Genomic DNA, 14,476 nt, shown 5'->3' on the forward strand with positions numbered 1-14,476 from the left:
ATAAATCTCTGCTTGTCTGTTTTTCTGTCCCACTTCCCGGTCTGAGTAGCTTGTTATCGTGACCTTCTCCCTCATGCAATGATCTCACATACAAGCAAAAACACACACACACACACACACTGTCTCTCACGGGGTTCCCCCTGCGTCTGGCCCCCCTGCAGAGTCAGTCGCTGGATAGCGCCGGTCTCCGAGACTACGAGCATGTGTGTGTGTGTGTGTGTGGAGTGAACGCCTGACCAGTTCTGTTGCCGGCAGCAGTTTTATTCCCTTCTCATTACTTCATGTTCATGAACATCGCAAAAACACTCGTGCCCTCCTTTCTCCCGTCCGGTCTGTACCTTCTCCACATCTTCTCTCATGTCTCCACCTTGTCCCTCCTCTTTGCTATTTTTAAACTAAAACCCAAAAAAGGAATGTATTTAAAATTTGCTTAAAATATTCCAAACTGCTTGCAGTCTCCTCTGTATTAAATCTACGTACATCTGTCTGGTTTTTTAACGACTTTTGTCCCGCTCAACTTCTCCCCTCATTCATTTCTCCTTCCTCTTTTTAAACTGTGCATCCCCCACTGCCCTCCTTTTCTTTCCTGATCTTTCTTACTCTCTTCTCTCCTGCTGTTCTTTTTTTAACGTCGTCCCATGCATCTTTTTATCTTCCACCGCTCCATCATTCCCTTCCCTCCCACTGTCTCATTTCCTATTCTTTTCTCCTCACTTCCCATCTGTTTGAATTGGACGAGTGTGAAAGAAACACGTGTTTCACTATGGGGTAAGGTTAGAGGAAGTGTGTGAGTGTGTGTTGCTGGGTAGATCTGGCGCTGGTGCTTATGGCTCACTGATTTCGGGGAGACGGGACGAGGTCTGTCAGTGTGTGTGTGTGTGTGTGTGTGTGTGTGTGTGTGTGTGTGTGTGTTTGTATGGCGAGCTGGCATGCAAACACTTTCATTCATTTAAATTGTGTTTATTTCCTATAAAAATGTGTGTGTGGTAAGCTGGCATGCAGACATCTACTTTCATTCAAACCGTCTGTCATGCCAATAGGCTATTAGTCGGATCAAACCCACAATTATTCCCTCCTTCCCTCCACCGAGCTCTAACGCGCACACACATACACACACATTTGTGCACATGCAGAGGTGACTTAACACACACACACACACCGCAGGCCCACACACAGCTCCACGGTTCCTGTAAAACCACAGCTTGGTTTTTCCATATGTATGGTTGGATTCCAGGCTCGTGGTGCTGAAAGTCCTCTGACGGTACATTTCAGCTACTGTCACTGAAGCGCAGCAGGGATTTACCTCCACAATAAACTCCTAAATTACCACTGACACAAGAAATTAAACTGTCAAAAGACAACCACCCCGATGTAATTTACTAAAAGCTCCAACCATAGACTGTATATAAGAAGTGGATGTAGTCACCATGACGTCACCCAGTGGTTTGTGGACTGCCATTATGAAGACTCGAGTTTGGTATTTTGGAGTCACCATGTTGTTGTTTTTTTTGCAACCAGAAATGACACGAGAGGGCGGAGCTAAGTACAACCGAACGCTAAATAAGACATTTTTAGGCGACCGAAAAGGTTATAATTAACTTTCATGAACTGAAAACACACTGTGAAAGAGATAAAGTTGTGACACGAAAACATGGACAACTCCCTGTCAAGGTAGCCACGCCCTAAAGCATCCCCTGCTTTATGGTCTATTTGACTCTAAATGGGACCATAATTTACTAAATGAACATCATCCTGTAGAAGACTTGAAACTAGCGATTGAGAACATAAACTCATGTTTGCAATGTTTACTGAGGTAATAAATCAAGAGAGAAGTAGGATCACTTTCTCATAGACTTCTATACAACCAGACTTCTTTTTGCAACCAGAGGAGTCGTCCCCTGCTGGCTGTTAGAAAAGATGCAAGTTTAAGACACTTCAGCATTGGCTTCACTTCTCAGTCCCAGAGGTAGCCCTCTGGCTCCAACCCAGCATTACTTTGATGATGTAAATCAGGGAAATATTTTCTCTGTCTGCGATAACGCAAACACTGTCTGCTTTATCCTAATATTTACAAACAAACCTAATCTAAACAAATCTTTTCCAACAAAAAGAAAATATCCGTCACGTTATTCCCTTCATCAAATCTCCATCAGTAGGTAGCAGAGTGAAAAACATCCTATAAAGAGTGATGAAAGCAAAACCAACAATCTGCAGCACCTGCAGACCACGTAAACAATCACATCTCTATTCCATGTTCAGGTTTGTTGTGCATTCGTATCCTACCTCTGCTGTTTGTTACATCGGCCCTACCACAGAGCACCTTTCGCTCCTCACTGGGTCAGATCTGGATCCACTTTCCTCAATGAAAGCCAGAGGAAGGAGGAGCGAGCGATCTGATTGGTTAGACGGTGTAATAAACTGGCTTGATGGGTAGTCGGACAGAGGCAGAGAGGAAGTGCCTGAAGGTGGCAGAATGTAAACAACAGCAGTTATTGGAAGGATTGTCACGATAGCTTCCACATTACACCGCCTGAGGAGTGCGTGGGTGTGTGTGTGTGTTGCTCGCAGAAATCTGTTCGCACAGATGCACTATGGGAACTCACTCCTCATTTAGGTCAAAATCTGGTACCGTTAAAATTTAAGGTTTGTTTTTTGGTTAAAGTTAACTTTAGGGGTTGGGGTTAGACATGCAGTGGTTGTGGTTAAAGGAATACTTCACCCACACAATGACCATTTACTGTGTATATCAATTACTCTCCCTGTGTTACCTTGAATTCTTACAGAAAACATTGTTTTTCTTGCATGCCTCAATGGGGAACGAAGAATCAAAAAATGGAGAAAAGTCTTATTAAAAAGTCTTTGGCATAAACAGTCCCATGCTTGCGCAGGTGCACTACTTGTCCATGCGAGTCTGGCCCCCATTTACTTCAATTCATCAAGACTTTTCTCTGTTTTTTGATTCTCCGTTCCCCTTGGAGACATGCAAGAAAAACATTTTCTTCAAGAATTCAGGGTAACACGGGGCGAGTAATTAATATACAAATGGTCATTTTGTGGGTGAAGTATTCCTTTAAGGTTATAAATGTCTACGGAATGAATGCAAGTCGATGAAATCTCCTCCGAAGTGTCAAAAATAGGTAAATGTGTTTGTGTGCGAGCGAGTTAACATTTGCGTGCAGACATGCAGGCTGGCGTGCATTTGTGAGTAACCGTCCAGCCTGCATCAGTGCATTCATATGTGCGTGTGTGGGTGTGTGTGTGTCTGGAGAGTTCTAGGTCACAATAACAGCTGGGGGCGCATTGCCTAGACAGTGAACGTTGATTGGTCGCCACACTCCGGTGTCTGTGTTCCTATTGGCTGGAATTTTACTACAGTATCCATAGTGACAGAGCCGTAAACAAAAACAAGTGTGGCATGTGTACATGTTTTTGTGTTCCAAGTATTTTTTGTGTTTGTCCAAGGCCTTTATTTTCTGCTACTTTTTAAATGGCAGATAATAGTGTTTCTGTATATTTATGTGAGCCCGTCTCCAGACTGATCAGACTGTTAATCTTTGAGGGGTAGAGTAATTAGGACACCCAGAGAGCGGGGGACAATGACCTCCAGCATGCACGCACATTGACACATAAACCCCAGTAACAGACGGGGGTACCAGATTTGTAAAAAAAACAAGCTTAGTTTAAAATAATTTTTACACACATTTTACATGCAAACGTTTGTTTCCTGTACTGATAAAATGCTCTCGCTCCGTAAACAAGGCCTACAATAATAATGGTTCCAGTAACAGTTTTAAGAGAAGGTCAAGTGAGTCCCACATAAGGATTATACAAATAAATTAATAATGAAACTACTGATTGTTTGCACCCCATATTATATTTTTCACACATTTTAATGTTCAAAAAGAAGCTAATAATTTAAAATTTTCTCAGAGATAGATGCTCAGCCATGCTTGGTGTGAAAGGGCTTTTAGGTTGAACAGAAATAGAACATGCAGGTGTAGCACTGATAGATACATGTTTAGACAGTTAACCGTGAGGCTATACAGTATGTATAACACACACACACACACAAAATCCAGTCACCCACGTAACCAGACGTTGTGCTGCACCTTCCAGGATAACAAGATCTTGTTAGCAGTATGGCAACAGCTTGAATGTTCCAAATGGCTCCATTATTACTGCCAGGGACGGCTCAAAAACACAAAAATACACACATACGTACAAACAGAGACACACTAGAGGAAGTCCAGTATATGCTAATGATTCATTTATCAATCGAAGCAGCTGTCCCTACAAACTGAGATCTTGTCTGTATGTATTTGGTGGTAACCTTTGTATAAATAGAGACCATCCAACCAAGAAAAACTAGTCATTTCAGCAAAACAACAACATTTGAGTGTCAAAAAGCCTTCTAGTGGCTTCTAGCAGAAGTTGCGGTGGATGGATGGTTGGATTTTAGTGCAACTCCAATAACAGCTATGTTAATTTTTTAATCTCAGTTCAAAGACCCAGTCGCCAGACAAAATGTTGGCATTGGATGTTTCTGCAAACCACGGATATGTTGAATGCCGACGTTTCTGAACCAAAAATACGTTTCATGAATATGTTTCATATCAGTCTCGTATCATGCTTGCAGAAACGCACAATGCCATATAGTTAACGTTGTGAAACGATTGGTTAGGCTTAGGCAACAAAACTAGTTATGGTTAGAAAAAAAATCATGGTTTGTGTTCAAACAATAATGTAACAACATAACAACGCAACAAAACCACTGTAGTTAGGTTTAGGAAAAGTGAAAATGAAACTGAATGTTGGGAACACGGGACACAAACAAACAGCTGATTGTAACATGACACATGGGACATGAACAACAATCTCCTGGATGAAAGCCTTGTGTTTGTTGGACCCATCCAGCTCCTCCCTCCTGCCCGCAGGTTTCTTTAAACTACGTCATTTGCTCTGACCAAATACAAAAACGTCGACATTCAACGAATCCCCGGCTTGCTGAAACGTACAATGCCAAAAAATGTTTTTGCCGACGGCTGAAGGACTGCATGCTCTTCTTTGAGGAGATTGTTAGATTTAGACGTGACATAACTTTTTTACTCTTACTTACTGTTATATAAACAACAGTAATGTACTGAAATTGTTGACTGAATGTATATGATTTGGTATGTTTTAGACTGTCATACATCTAAAATCAATTCATTGATTCACAAACCTCTCTCTGTCTCTCGGTCTTTCTCTCCCTAGGGTGCTAGGGTGTGAACACTGACACCCTTGTTGTTTTTAAGTCCATCAGGTGGACTGTGTCAGGCACAAAAAACACACACACATCCACATACACACACACACGAAATCCCAACAGACTGGTGCCAGCAAGTGAGAAACACCGACAACCGCACGTGTTGTGTTAGTAACCTCAGCCCTCTGTGCGTGTGTGTATGCGTGTGTGTGTGTGTGTGTGTGTGTCTCGGGGGAACAGGGCTCAGGACTCAATTAAGCGGGCATGTGTGGAATGCTTTCAGGGGGAACGGGACAAGATGGCTGTGGGGCCGACACTATGCGCCCCTCTGTCTCACTCGCCCTTGATCTCAATTGGTCTCGCTTTGGCTGACCCATGGCAGCGTGAAGGGGAGCCATGTCAGACGCACACACACACACACAAAGTGCCATGAAGGGGAGAGATGTCTCGCCTGGACAGTCTAAAGGGCTCTCAAGGGTCCTCTGCTGTGTCTCTCGTCTCGTTCCCTCCGTCTCCCGTGACACCAGCGAGATAAACGACGCTTGGTCACCTAATGAAGCATGTTGAGTCCTCTATGAGTAGATTGTAATACAGTCACTAATAGCCTGTTTGAAAGGTGCAATCCCTCTTAAATCCTGTTCACTTTAGTCACAGTGGAAACAGATAACTTTTAAAACTTTCTGGATCACTTTCAGTTTTCCTCAGAGCATCGCAATTACCAACACCACAGGACACACTGCATTTTGTTGTTGTTGTCCGCTATTTACATTACTAACTGCAAAGAACTTGCATCGATACTTTTTGGTAACTGCATGGGGATAGCTACCGATAGCTACCGGGGAAAACAAAAGCACTATCCTCTTCCTGTTTTGGTTGAGCAATGGTTGACGCAAACAAAAGGCCTTATTTTCCCGGGAGATTGTAGCCGGTGGCAGACAGATTTATAGGTTTCTGTCCTTGCACGGGAGCTGGATTCTCGCAATATCACACGTGAATCCATCTCGTCAGGCTTCAAGTAATGCGTCTGGACCAATCAGCGTCCTGTGAGGAGCTACAGGCGTGGTTTAGGTGTGTGTGACGCGACGACACGAAACAGAGAGGCGACAATTAAATGACAAATTAAAAAATAACGGCGGCTCCTGAAGAGGTTAGTGTAGATGCTGCAACAGCATCAGTTATATCAGAACTGGAGAGTGGAGCAAAGAACGACACTGAAGGCTTTTTTTCGATGGAAAAGATGTTTTCGCTCTTCTCCCGACTGACTTCGGCGAGAGTTTGCCAAGTATTCTATAAAAGTGCCTGCCCTTTTCTAAACAGTTTCTCATGACGGCTTCTCAGAGGATTCTGTGTAACAAACCATCTGGTGCGGGGACCGATCCAAACGCCAATGGTGCCATTGCATTGTGCAATCAACATTTACTTCATAATGATAACTTGAAGCAAAAAACTATTACCATTTCAAGTCTGTCCGTGTGTGAAGGTCATTTACAGGGATAATGTCCCTCTTGTGAGTCTTGGATTCTCAAAATATAGACGTCATGTAGAGCATCACTTTATTAGAAGAAGAAAACGTTTCCAAGCCATATAACAATGACACATACTGGGGCATCCTGGAGTCTTAGGGGTTAAGACGCTCACAATGTAATCACCACATTACCCGTTCAAGTCTGGCCTGAGACTTTTGTTGCATCCCTAATTTCTTTTCCTTATTTTTTGGTCAACTCTCTGCTGTCTGTCTGCAGTATTTAATAAAAAAGGAGGAAATAAATGACAATATTCTGCACACGTACTGTTTATCTGTGTCTGCTTGTTCCAATGGCTCATTAACTCTGGGCTATATTGAGTGAAATATCAAAACACAAAATGCCCTCTTTTGACTGCACCACTATTAAAAACCCAACATGTGCTCCTGATTAGACAAATTTTCCGCAAGATATACAGTCAGTGGGCAACCTCCGGGTCTGAGAAGTGAAGTCAATGTGGAAGTGCCTTAAACTTGCATTCTTTCTAATAGCCAGCAGGGGGCGACTCCTCTGGTTGCAAAAAGAAGTCGGATTGTATAGAAGTCTATGAGAAAATGAGCCTACTCCTCACTTGATTTATTAAATTATGGTCCCATTAAGAGTCAAATAAACTATAAAGCAGGATATGCTTTAGGGCGTGGTTAACTTGTGATTGACAGGTCGCTGCCACAGTGTTGTCCGGTCTGAGTTGTTCGTGTTTTCATTTTACAACTTTAACCCTTTCACAGTGTGTTTTCAGTTCATGAAAGTTAATTATAACCTTTTGGTTGCCTAAAAATGTCTTATTCAGCGTTTGGTTGTACTTAACTCCACCCTCTTGTGCCACTTCTGGTTGCAAATAACCAAGATGGCAATGGCCAAAATTCTGAACTCAAGGCTTCAAAACAGTAGTCCACAAACCAATGGGTGACGTCACGGTGACTATGTCCACTTCTTATATACAGTATATATGCACTGTACAGTATTTATTATAGGAACTTTGGGATTTGACTATAACAAAAAAACAACAGTAGCATCCACTTACCAGTTTTGAAGATTTCGTAGCGCAGTGAGAAGCCCGCCCCCTGGTGGGCGTAGTCCGACACGAACTTGATGTGGAGCGACGGCCCTGACGATATGATTGGTGCCGGGGCGATGTTGCTGCAGTGCTTCCCCAGTAGGTCAGCTGTCTCCGAGTTCCCATCATGGATCTCTACGTAGTCATACCTGCAGACGACAAACACATATCATTAAATACCTTCTCTCCTACATACATACAGTATATATTGTGATTAGCTAATGAAAAAATCGACACCATTTTATTACCTTTCAGTGAAACGCAATAACACAGGGGCATTAATAACCCACAGTGCTAAATATCTACTAATACATGATGTACAGACATTTTAATTCATGCACTGATGAGGTGTTTTGTGGAAGAGGGGAGACGAGACTTTAATTTGAGGAAGAGGAAATTGTTAAATCCTTTCAAGCTGCTTTGCCTCTGACGTTATTAGTTTTTTTTTTGTTTTTGCTTTATTAGTTTTTTCATCTGGCAGGCATCACATTGGTTTTGGCTACAAAACGGAAGCAATGCGCAAATTGTTTGCATCTATCAGTGGCTAGAGGGACTTCTGAAGGCATAGTCACTATCAGCAGAGGCATCGGGTGTCATTACAATTCAAATGAATGCAGCAGAAGACACATTGGCAGTTCACAGATGGCGGAGGAAGAAAAGAACCACCTGCATGAGGACAAAATAGGAAGGGAAACCATCTTAAAATTCAATAACTGCACTGTAATGGAGTGATTATATACTCCCAACTGCTACGGGCGTCATAGTCTACAGAACACCATTTTATGGATTATAACTATATTATAATACAAACAAAAGGAGAGTGTGAATATGAAAAGACGTGCTCCCTTTCAGCTTGCAGAAGGAAATAGTGGTGTCGCATGTGTGCTGCACTTTAGAAACTCAAAGGAAAACCGATTCCCAACTCGTGCTTTTCATTACTAATTGTTATTGTCAAAGTGAATTACAAGTTTCATGATATTTTTAAAACAATGTAATGCTTTCAGAAGAAATGACAGCCAAACAAGTCATGTGTATAAAACAAGAGGATGTGCCTCACATGTCTGTTGCTTTATGTCACACTCGGGTCAAAGTCAGAGTATGAGAGCTTTTTGAACTATGGATGCTCCCTACCTACAGCCTTTGATGCTAGGAAAGGATTCATCTGGAACAAATGACTCTAGTTTACATCCTTGCCCAGGTCTAATTCAATAATGGTTGTATCTCAGCCTGGGGACCTTCTCAGAGAAATTCACATTTTCCACTTTTTACAGTGGATTTAGGTCACTTCAGCATTTTCCTGGTTAGAAATATCTCTCACTTTTTGCTGACTGTTATAGGGAGGCTGAAATATAACTCATCTCATGTTGGTACTAAATGGAGGATTATGATTAACAAGGATCCCTCAGTACACAAAGACTAAACACAGGTTTATGGGAATCTCAACAACTGACATTAAAGTGACACACATTAAGTGCTGCAACTTCTACTATTCATACATACAAAATGCCATGCATTCAGATCTAAATGTATCTAAAAATACAGACAGAAAAGGCAGGAAGGCTGCCTGGGACCCCTTCTATCCATAAAGGGAAGGTGCTGAATCTATATTTACTCCCATTTCTTTCATGTTTTCTGACCACTAATGTTAGGCCCCGTCTCCAGACCCACAGCAGGAGTGTTGCCTCTGTGTCTGGATACCAACCACGCACCTGCCTGCCTCCAAAATAGCTTCCTGGAAAGAAATTCCTCGAGCAACTTGACTTGAAATAAAACATAAAGTTTGACTCTGAGCTGAGTGAATTAAATTTCAATTAAGGGTTTCTCTTATGGCTGGACTCTATTTGCACATCTTCGTCCATCATATCGATCACTTCTGACCGCAGCGCCTCTAATTGCTCCGATATTGAGCTTTCTACATTTCTCTAAAGCAATCAAATGAACATGCCTCAACCTCAAAAGAACCATCCTGTCTTTTCCATACAGTTTAAGCTTTTAAGTACAACATTAATTTACTGTTTTAAAAAACACCACAAACCAGCGACAGAAGGCCTCCCAGTGACTCAACAGATGAAGTTTCATTTGCCGTGGGATGTTATACCACACGTGGTGTTTACAGACACATTAAAGAAGCATGAATATAAAAGGGGTGTTAATCTTTTCACTATTTCTTAGCATGCATTCACAGTTATGTAGAGTATCATTCCTGAATCTGGAAGCCAAAATACACACACATACGCACTAGTGTTGTCACTTAAGAGGACATTACATTAACTAATATTCATTCCCTCGACACTTAACCCAGCCCTGAACCAGAAACCACGTCTCAAACCTAAAGTGACTTTTAGGGAATAGCTTTGTGTCCCCAAATGGGAGGTTAGTCACCTTAATGTGGCTGTGTGAATGTAATTTTGTCTCCACAATGGTGATTACTGTAATACAGATATACACACCAACACACACTCAAATAGACACAAAACGTACACATACGCAGAACTGGTTTCACATGATTTGACATGAGATACATTATAATCCTGTGCTACTCCAACTGTCAAACATGTTTGTGTGTGTACGCATTCCTCTTATCACCTCTTGTCTTGTACACCGAAAACACACAAGAGCAGCAGCAAAGTGCAGCCTGCGGTGAACTGCCATGTAATCTCTACTGAAAACTGTGGTGGCCTCTCCGAGCTCACAGAGGCCCTCTCTGACGGTTATTATAGTAAACTAAAAACTGAAACTAAAACTAAAATAAGCAGTGAAAAATATTGTTATTAAACTGAAACTAAATAAAAACGATTTCCTTTAAGAAAAACAAAAAATAAACTGGAACAATATTGGTTAAAAAATTAATAAAAATAAAATAAAAATGAACGTAAATTAATTCATTTCAGTTTTAGTTTTTTAGCTATAATACATCACTACCGAAAAAAGGAGACTGCATGAATTTCCGTCAACTATCGTGCCATTGAACCACAGAAATTGAACAGACTTGACCTTCCAAGAGACGGCGATATGACACAATTGCTTCACTAAAGTAGCACTAAGATTAAACATAATGGCCATTGCTACACATTTCTCCAACCATGCATTTTGCATGTATATGTAGCTACTTCTGGGACATTATAGCTGGCCCTAACTAAAACTACTGTTAAACTAAAACTTAAGATATAAAAACTAAAACTAAATCTTGACTGAAACTAAACTAAACCTAGCAAACACACTCTAAAACTAAATTAAAATTAAATCGAAAAGTCAAAACTAAAAAAAACTAATTGAAAATTCAAAGCAATTATAACCTTGAGAGAGGACCAAACTAAAAGTTGGGGATAGTTTAACTTATTGCGGCGAATTGCGGCCAGAGATTACCTGCAGCCAATCAGTAAACAGAAAAACAATGTTAAAAAGAATTTCTACCCGCCTGAGACAAATGATCAAGCCTCTCTATCTTAGAAAAATGTAATTATTGCGGTGAGCCGCACTACACCGCTGCCTGGTGTGGTTTCGGTGTATAAGACATGAAGAAATCACTCCCAATAGGAGCAGATTCAACACTAGAGAACCCTCATAACTTTATAAAAGGCTGCCAAGTCCACATGAGATCTCTATTGTGCACAGACGCAGTGTAACGTGTGTAAAGACACACAAAAGAGTGTGCTCCTCCTTCACTGTGTACGTGCGTGCAGTTCGTGTCGGGTTTTCTGTGTTTTTCTGACAGGTGAACAAGCTCCTGACATAATGCGGGTCGTACACCTCCCACTCTCCCATCATGCTTTGTGTCTGCTTTGCGTGGAACTATAACACCACAGTTATGACGCAAGCTGTCGCTGCGCTGTGAGCATGTGTGTGTGCATCTGTGTGCGTGTGTGTACGTGTCACAGTTCCTGTCATATTTCCCCAAGAGAACGCCTCATCCCAGCGACAGTTTCCTCCTCCTCTTTTGTGAAATGACAACTTTGTTTAGCGGCTACTCGTATCCTGACAAGATCTCCTTTTCTTCCTCTTCCTGGCTCACTCTTTCCCTAATTATTTTTTCAGTATTTCACTTTTCAACGCTGTCTTTTTTTTTTTTTCTTTGACTTCTTCCTTTTCTCTTTTCTGTCTCTCTGTCCCCTCTCTCCTCTCAAGCTTTCTCTAATGTGCTGTCAGGCGCATAACCATGTGGCCAAGAGCCAATGTGTGGGTGAGACAGAGGAGGAAGAGATGGGGGGAGAGAGAGAGAGAGAGGGGATGTTTTTGATTTGTGAATATTTCAATTTAAAACAAATCTTTATTAGCAATGCTGAGAGGGAAGATGGAGAATGAAATAGATAGATAGATAGATAGATACATACATACATACATACATACATACATACATACATACTGTACATACTATAAATTTGAATGGAAACATGACTAGTGTCTGGACAACCTTACATAATTGTTTTCCAAAGCTCAGTTTTCCACGTCCACACTAAAACGTAACGCTGACATGTTTCAGATTCATCCACTGTGTGAGCTGTTTACAAAAGCTCTGTTTTCAGGTGTGGCAATACTAAAGATTTCAAATTCAGCCGGCACAGTGTGGACGTAGTCAGAGAGAGAGAGAACATGACACTGCATCCACCCTGCCAACTCCTCCCCTCAGACAGACAGAGACAGGTGTCCCTCCCCACAGCCTGAAAGACACTCACAGCTACTTCTCAGTCAGCAAACACAAGAGACCTGCACAAACACTAACTTTCTGTCTCACACATAAACACATGATGCACACACACACACACAGCCTGTAGCCGTGCTCAGATGGATCTATAGCAGGGTTTGAGGTTTCCTCCAATCTGTGTAGGAGGTACACAGCTTCTAACAAACTGTTTAATCCCATCATCTCTCTCCTCTCCCACCACATATCCCACTGCAGCCAATCAGTGATGTTCTGAGACTTGCCAAAGGGAATGACGAGAAATCTGAATTTGTTTCTCCCACCCTTTTCCCGTTAGCAAGCAGCGTACGAGATGTTTTTTTTCCTCGCTTACATGAAGGAAAAAAACAAATGTTGGTTCCAAAATGTGTAACATGGGAGGTTACAGCTGTAAAGACGGAGAAACATTTGTGACTGTAAACACATATTGAGGAAGTAAGGCTTAAAGCTGAATAAAACATCATGAGAGATTCATGTGTGTGTGTGTGTGTGTGTGTGTGTGGTGGGTAGGGGGTGTTTCAGGAGCGAGAAAGCTCTCCAAAGCCAGTCTGACGAGAACCAAGGAAAAGGTTTGGATACAGATGCACTTCCACCCTTCCTCCCTCCTACTCTTCCCTCCTCCCTCCTGCCTGGGTCTTAATTGCCTTTCACACATTCTCTCTCTCTCTTTAGGTCGAGAGTTGTCTTCTTACACCTGCACATTTCTTTCAAACATCAGGGGTGCCCTTAGCGGTAGACAGAGCGTCTGCAGACACACACATACACACTGGCACAAACACACACTAACAAGAGCTGAAAGCAAGCCAGATTTGTAGTAATGTGTGTCAGTGACTACGTTTAAATATTCCACTATTTTCCCAAACAGCATATTCTGTTTGGATATTTTAAATTAAGCCTTATTCCAAATGGAGCATTTTCAGATTAAGACATGTGGGATATGATGATATTATTCAGGTTTTAGGAGCAATCTTTGGACATGTATACAGCACAGTCAGAATATACTGTACGTCTCAATTGGGGTTTTTACGTCAGTCTGCGACACACAGCCTCTTGCCTGTTTACGTCCAGCTCTGTGCATTATACACAAATTAACTAGCCAACAGTTTTGCAAGTGGGTCCAAATTTAAATGTCTTGTATGTTTTTTGTTGTCTTCCTTTTTTATATGTTTGTGAGGCAGATACAGGGAAAGTCTAAGCAAACTTAGAACTAAACTAAATTAAACTGAAGTCATTTGATAATCCGATCAATTAAGTAAAATATAAAATTAACTGCAGTTCAAGAGATTTACTGGAAAGTGAATGTGTAAACAAACTATTACTGGGTATATTTTGTTTTCTAACAAATAGGGAAGTCATTTCCATTATTATGTTTTTATAATTATCTGCTTTGTACTGTTTTTTTTCCAACTTTGCCATCTGCTCATGCACATTTCGCTGACAGAGAAGTGAATCATGGGTGGCCCCATGAAAAACATATTCAGAGGAACTGAAACTATGAGTAGATTCATATATATACATTTATATACATACTTTTTCCTACTTCAGTCATGTGAATGGCGCAATTCAAGCTAAATCCCTCCAGTGTGATTTATTTTAAGGTGGTTTATAGGGAAGTAAAACTGGACTGAACAATTACGGAGGTGGTGGATTCAGCCGAGCCCTCCGTCTGTTCAAAGAAGCTTCCAGCAGCACTGATAATTCCCATAAGGCATGGCAGGCTCTAGTTCAGCTACTGATGTTTCTGACTCTTATTATTCTCCTATATACTATATATGCATCCCTGGAGACAAAGAATTTCAAACACTACACATTCATAAGCAACCACTATATAGTATTTGAAACACAGAGCCTGAAAGGGAGATTGTTAAGTGCTAAAACACCAGATTCAAGCTAAGAGAGCCTTCAGCTGCATATTACTACTGGATTAACAATCGGGAGTCCATACAGGGATCATAGCTATCGCCTCGGTCAAG

General features: G+C 41.5%; 1 protein-coding gene across 2 annotated transcripts in view; it reads right to left on the reverse strand.

Moving 5' to 3' along the window:
- Nucleotides 1-14,476, reverse strand: part of nrp2b (neuropilin 2b) — a 119,098-nt gene that overhangs the window by 79,011 nt on the left and 25,611 nt on the right. For both annotated transcript variants that reach the window (XM_037788973.1, XM_037788974.1), the window contains exon 3: nt 7,793-7,974. In XM_037788973.1, coding sequence (XP_037644901.1) covers nt 7,793-7,974 — 182 coding nt within the window. The remainder of the gene's footprint in view (nt 1-7,792; nt 7,975-14,476) is intronic.

This window comes from Sebastes umbrosus, chromosome 13 (assembly GCF_015220745.1).
Source record: "Sebastes umbrosus isolate fSebUmb1 chromosome 13, fSebUmb1.pri, whole genome shotgun sequence".
Lineage (NCBI taxonomy): Eukaryota > Metazoa > Chordata > Actinopteri > Perciformes > Sebastidae > Sebastes > Sebastes umbrosus.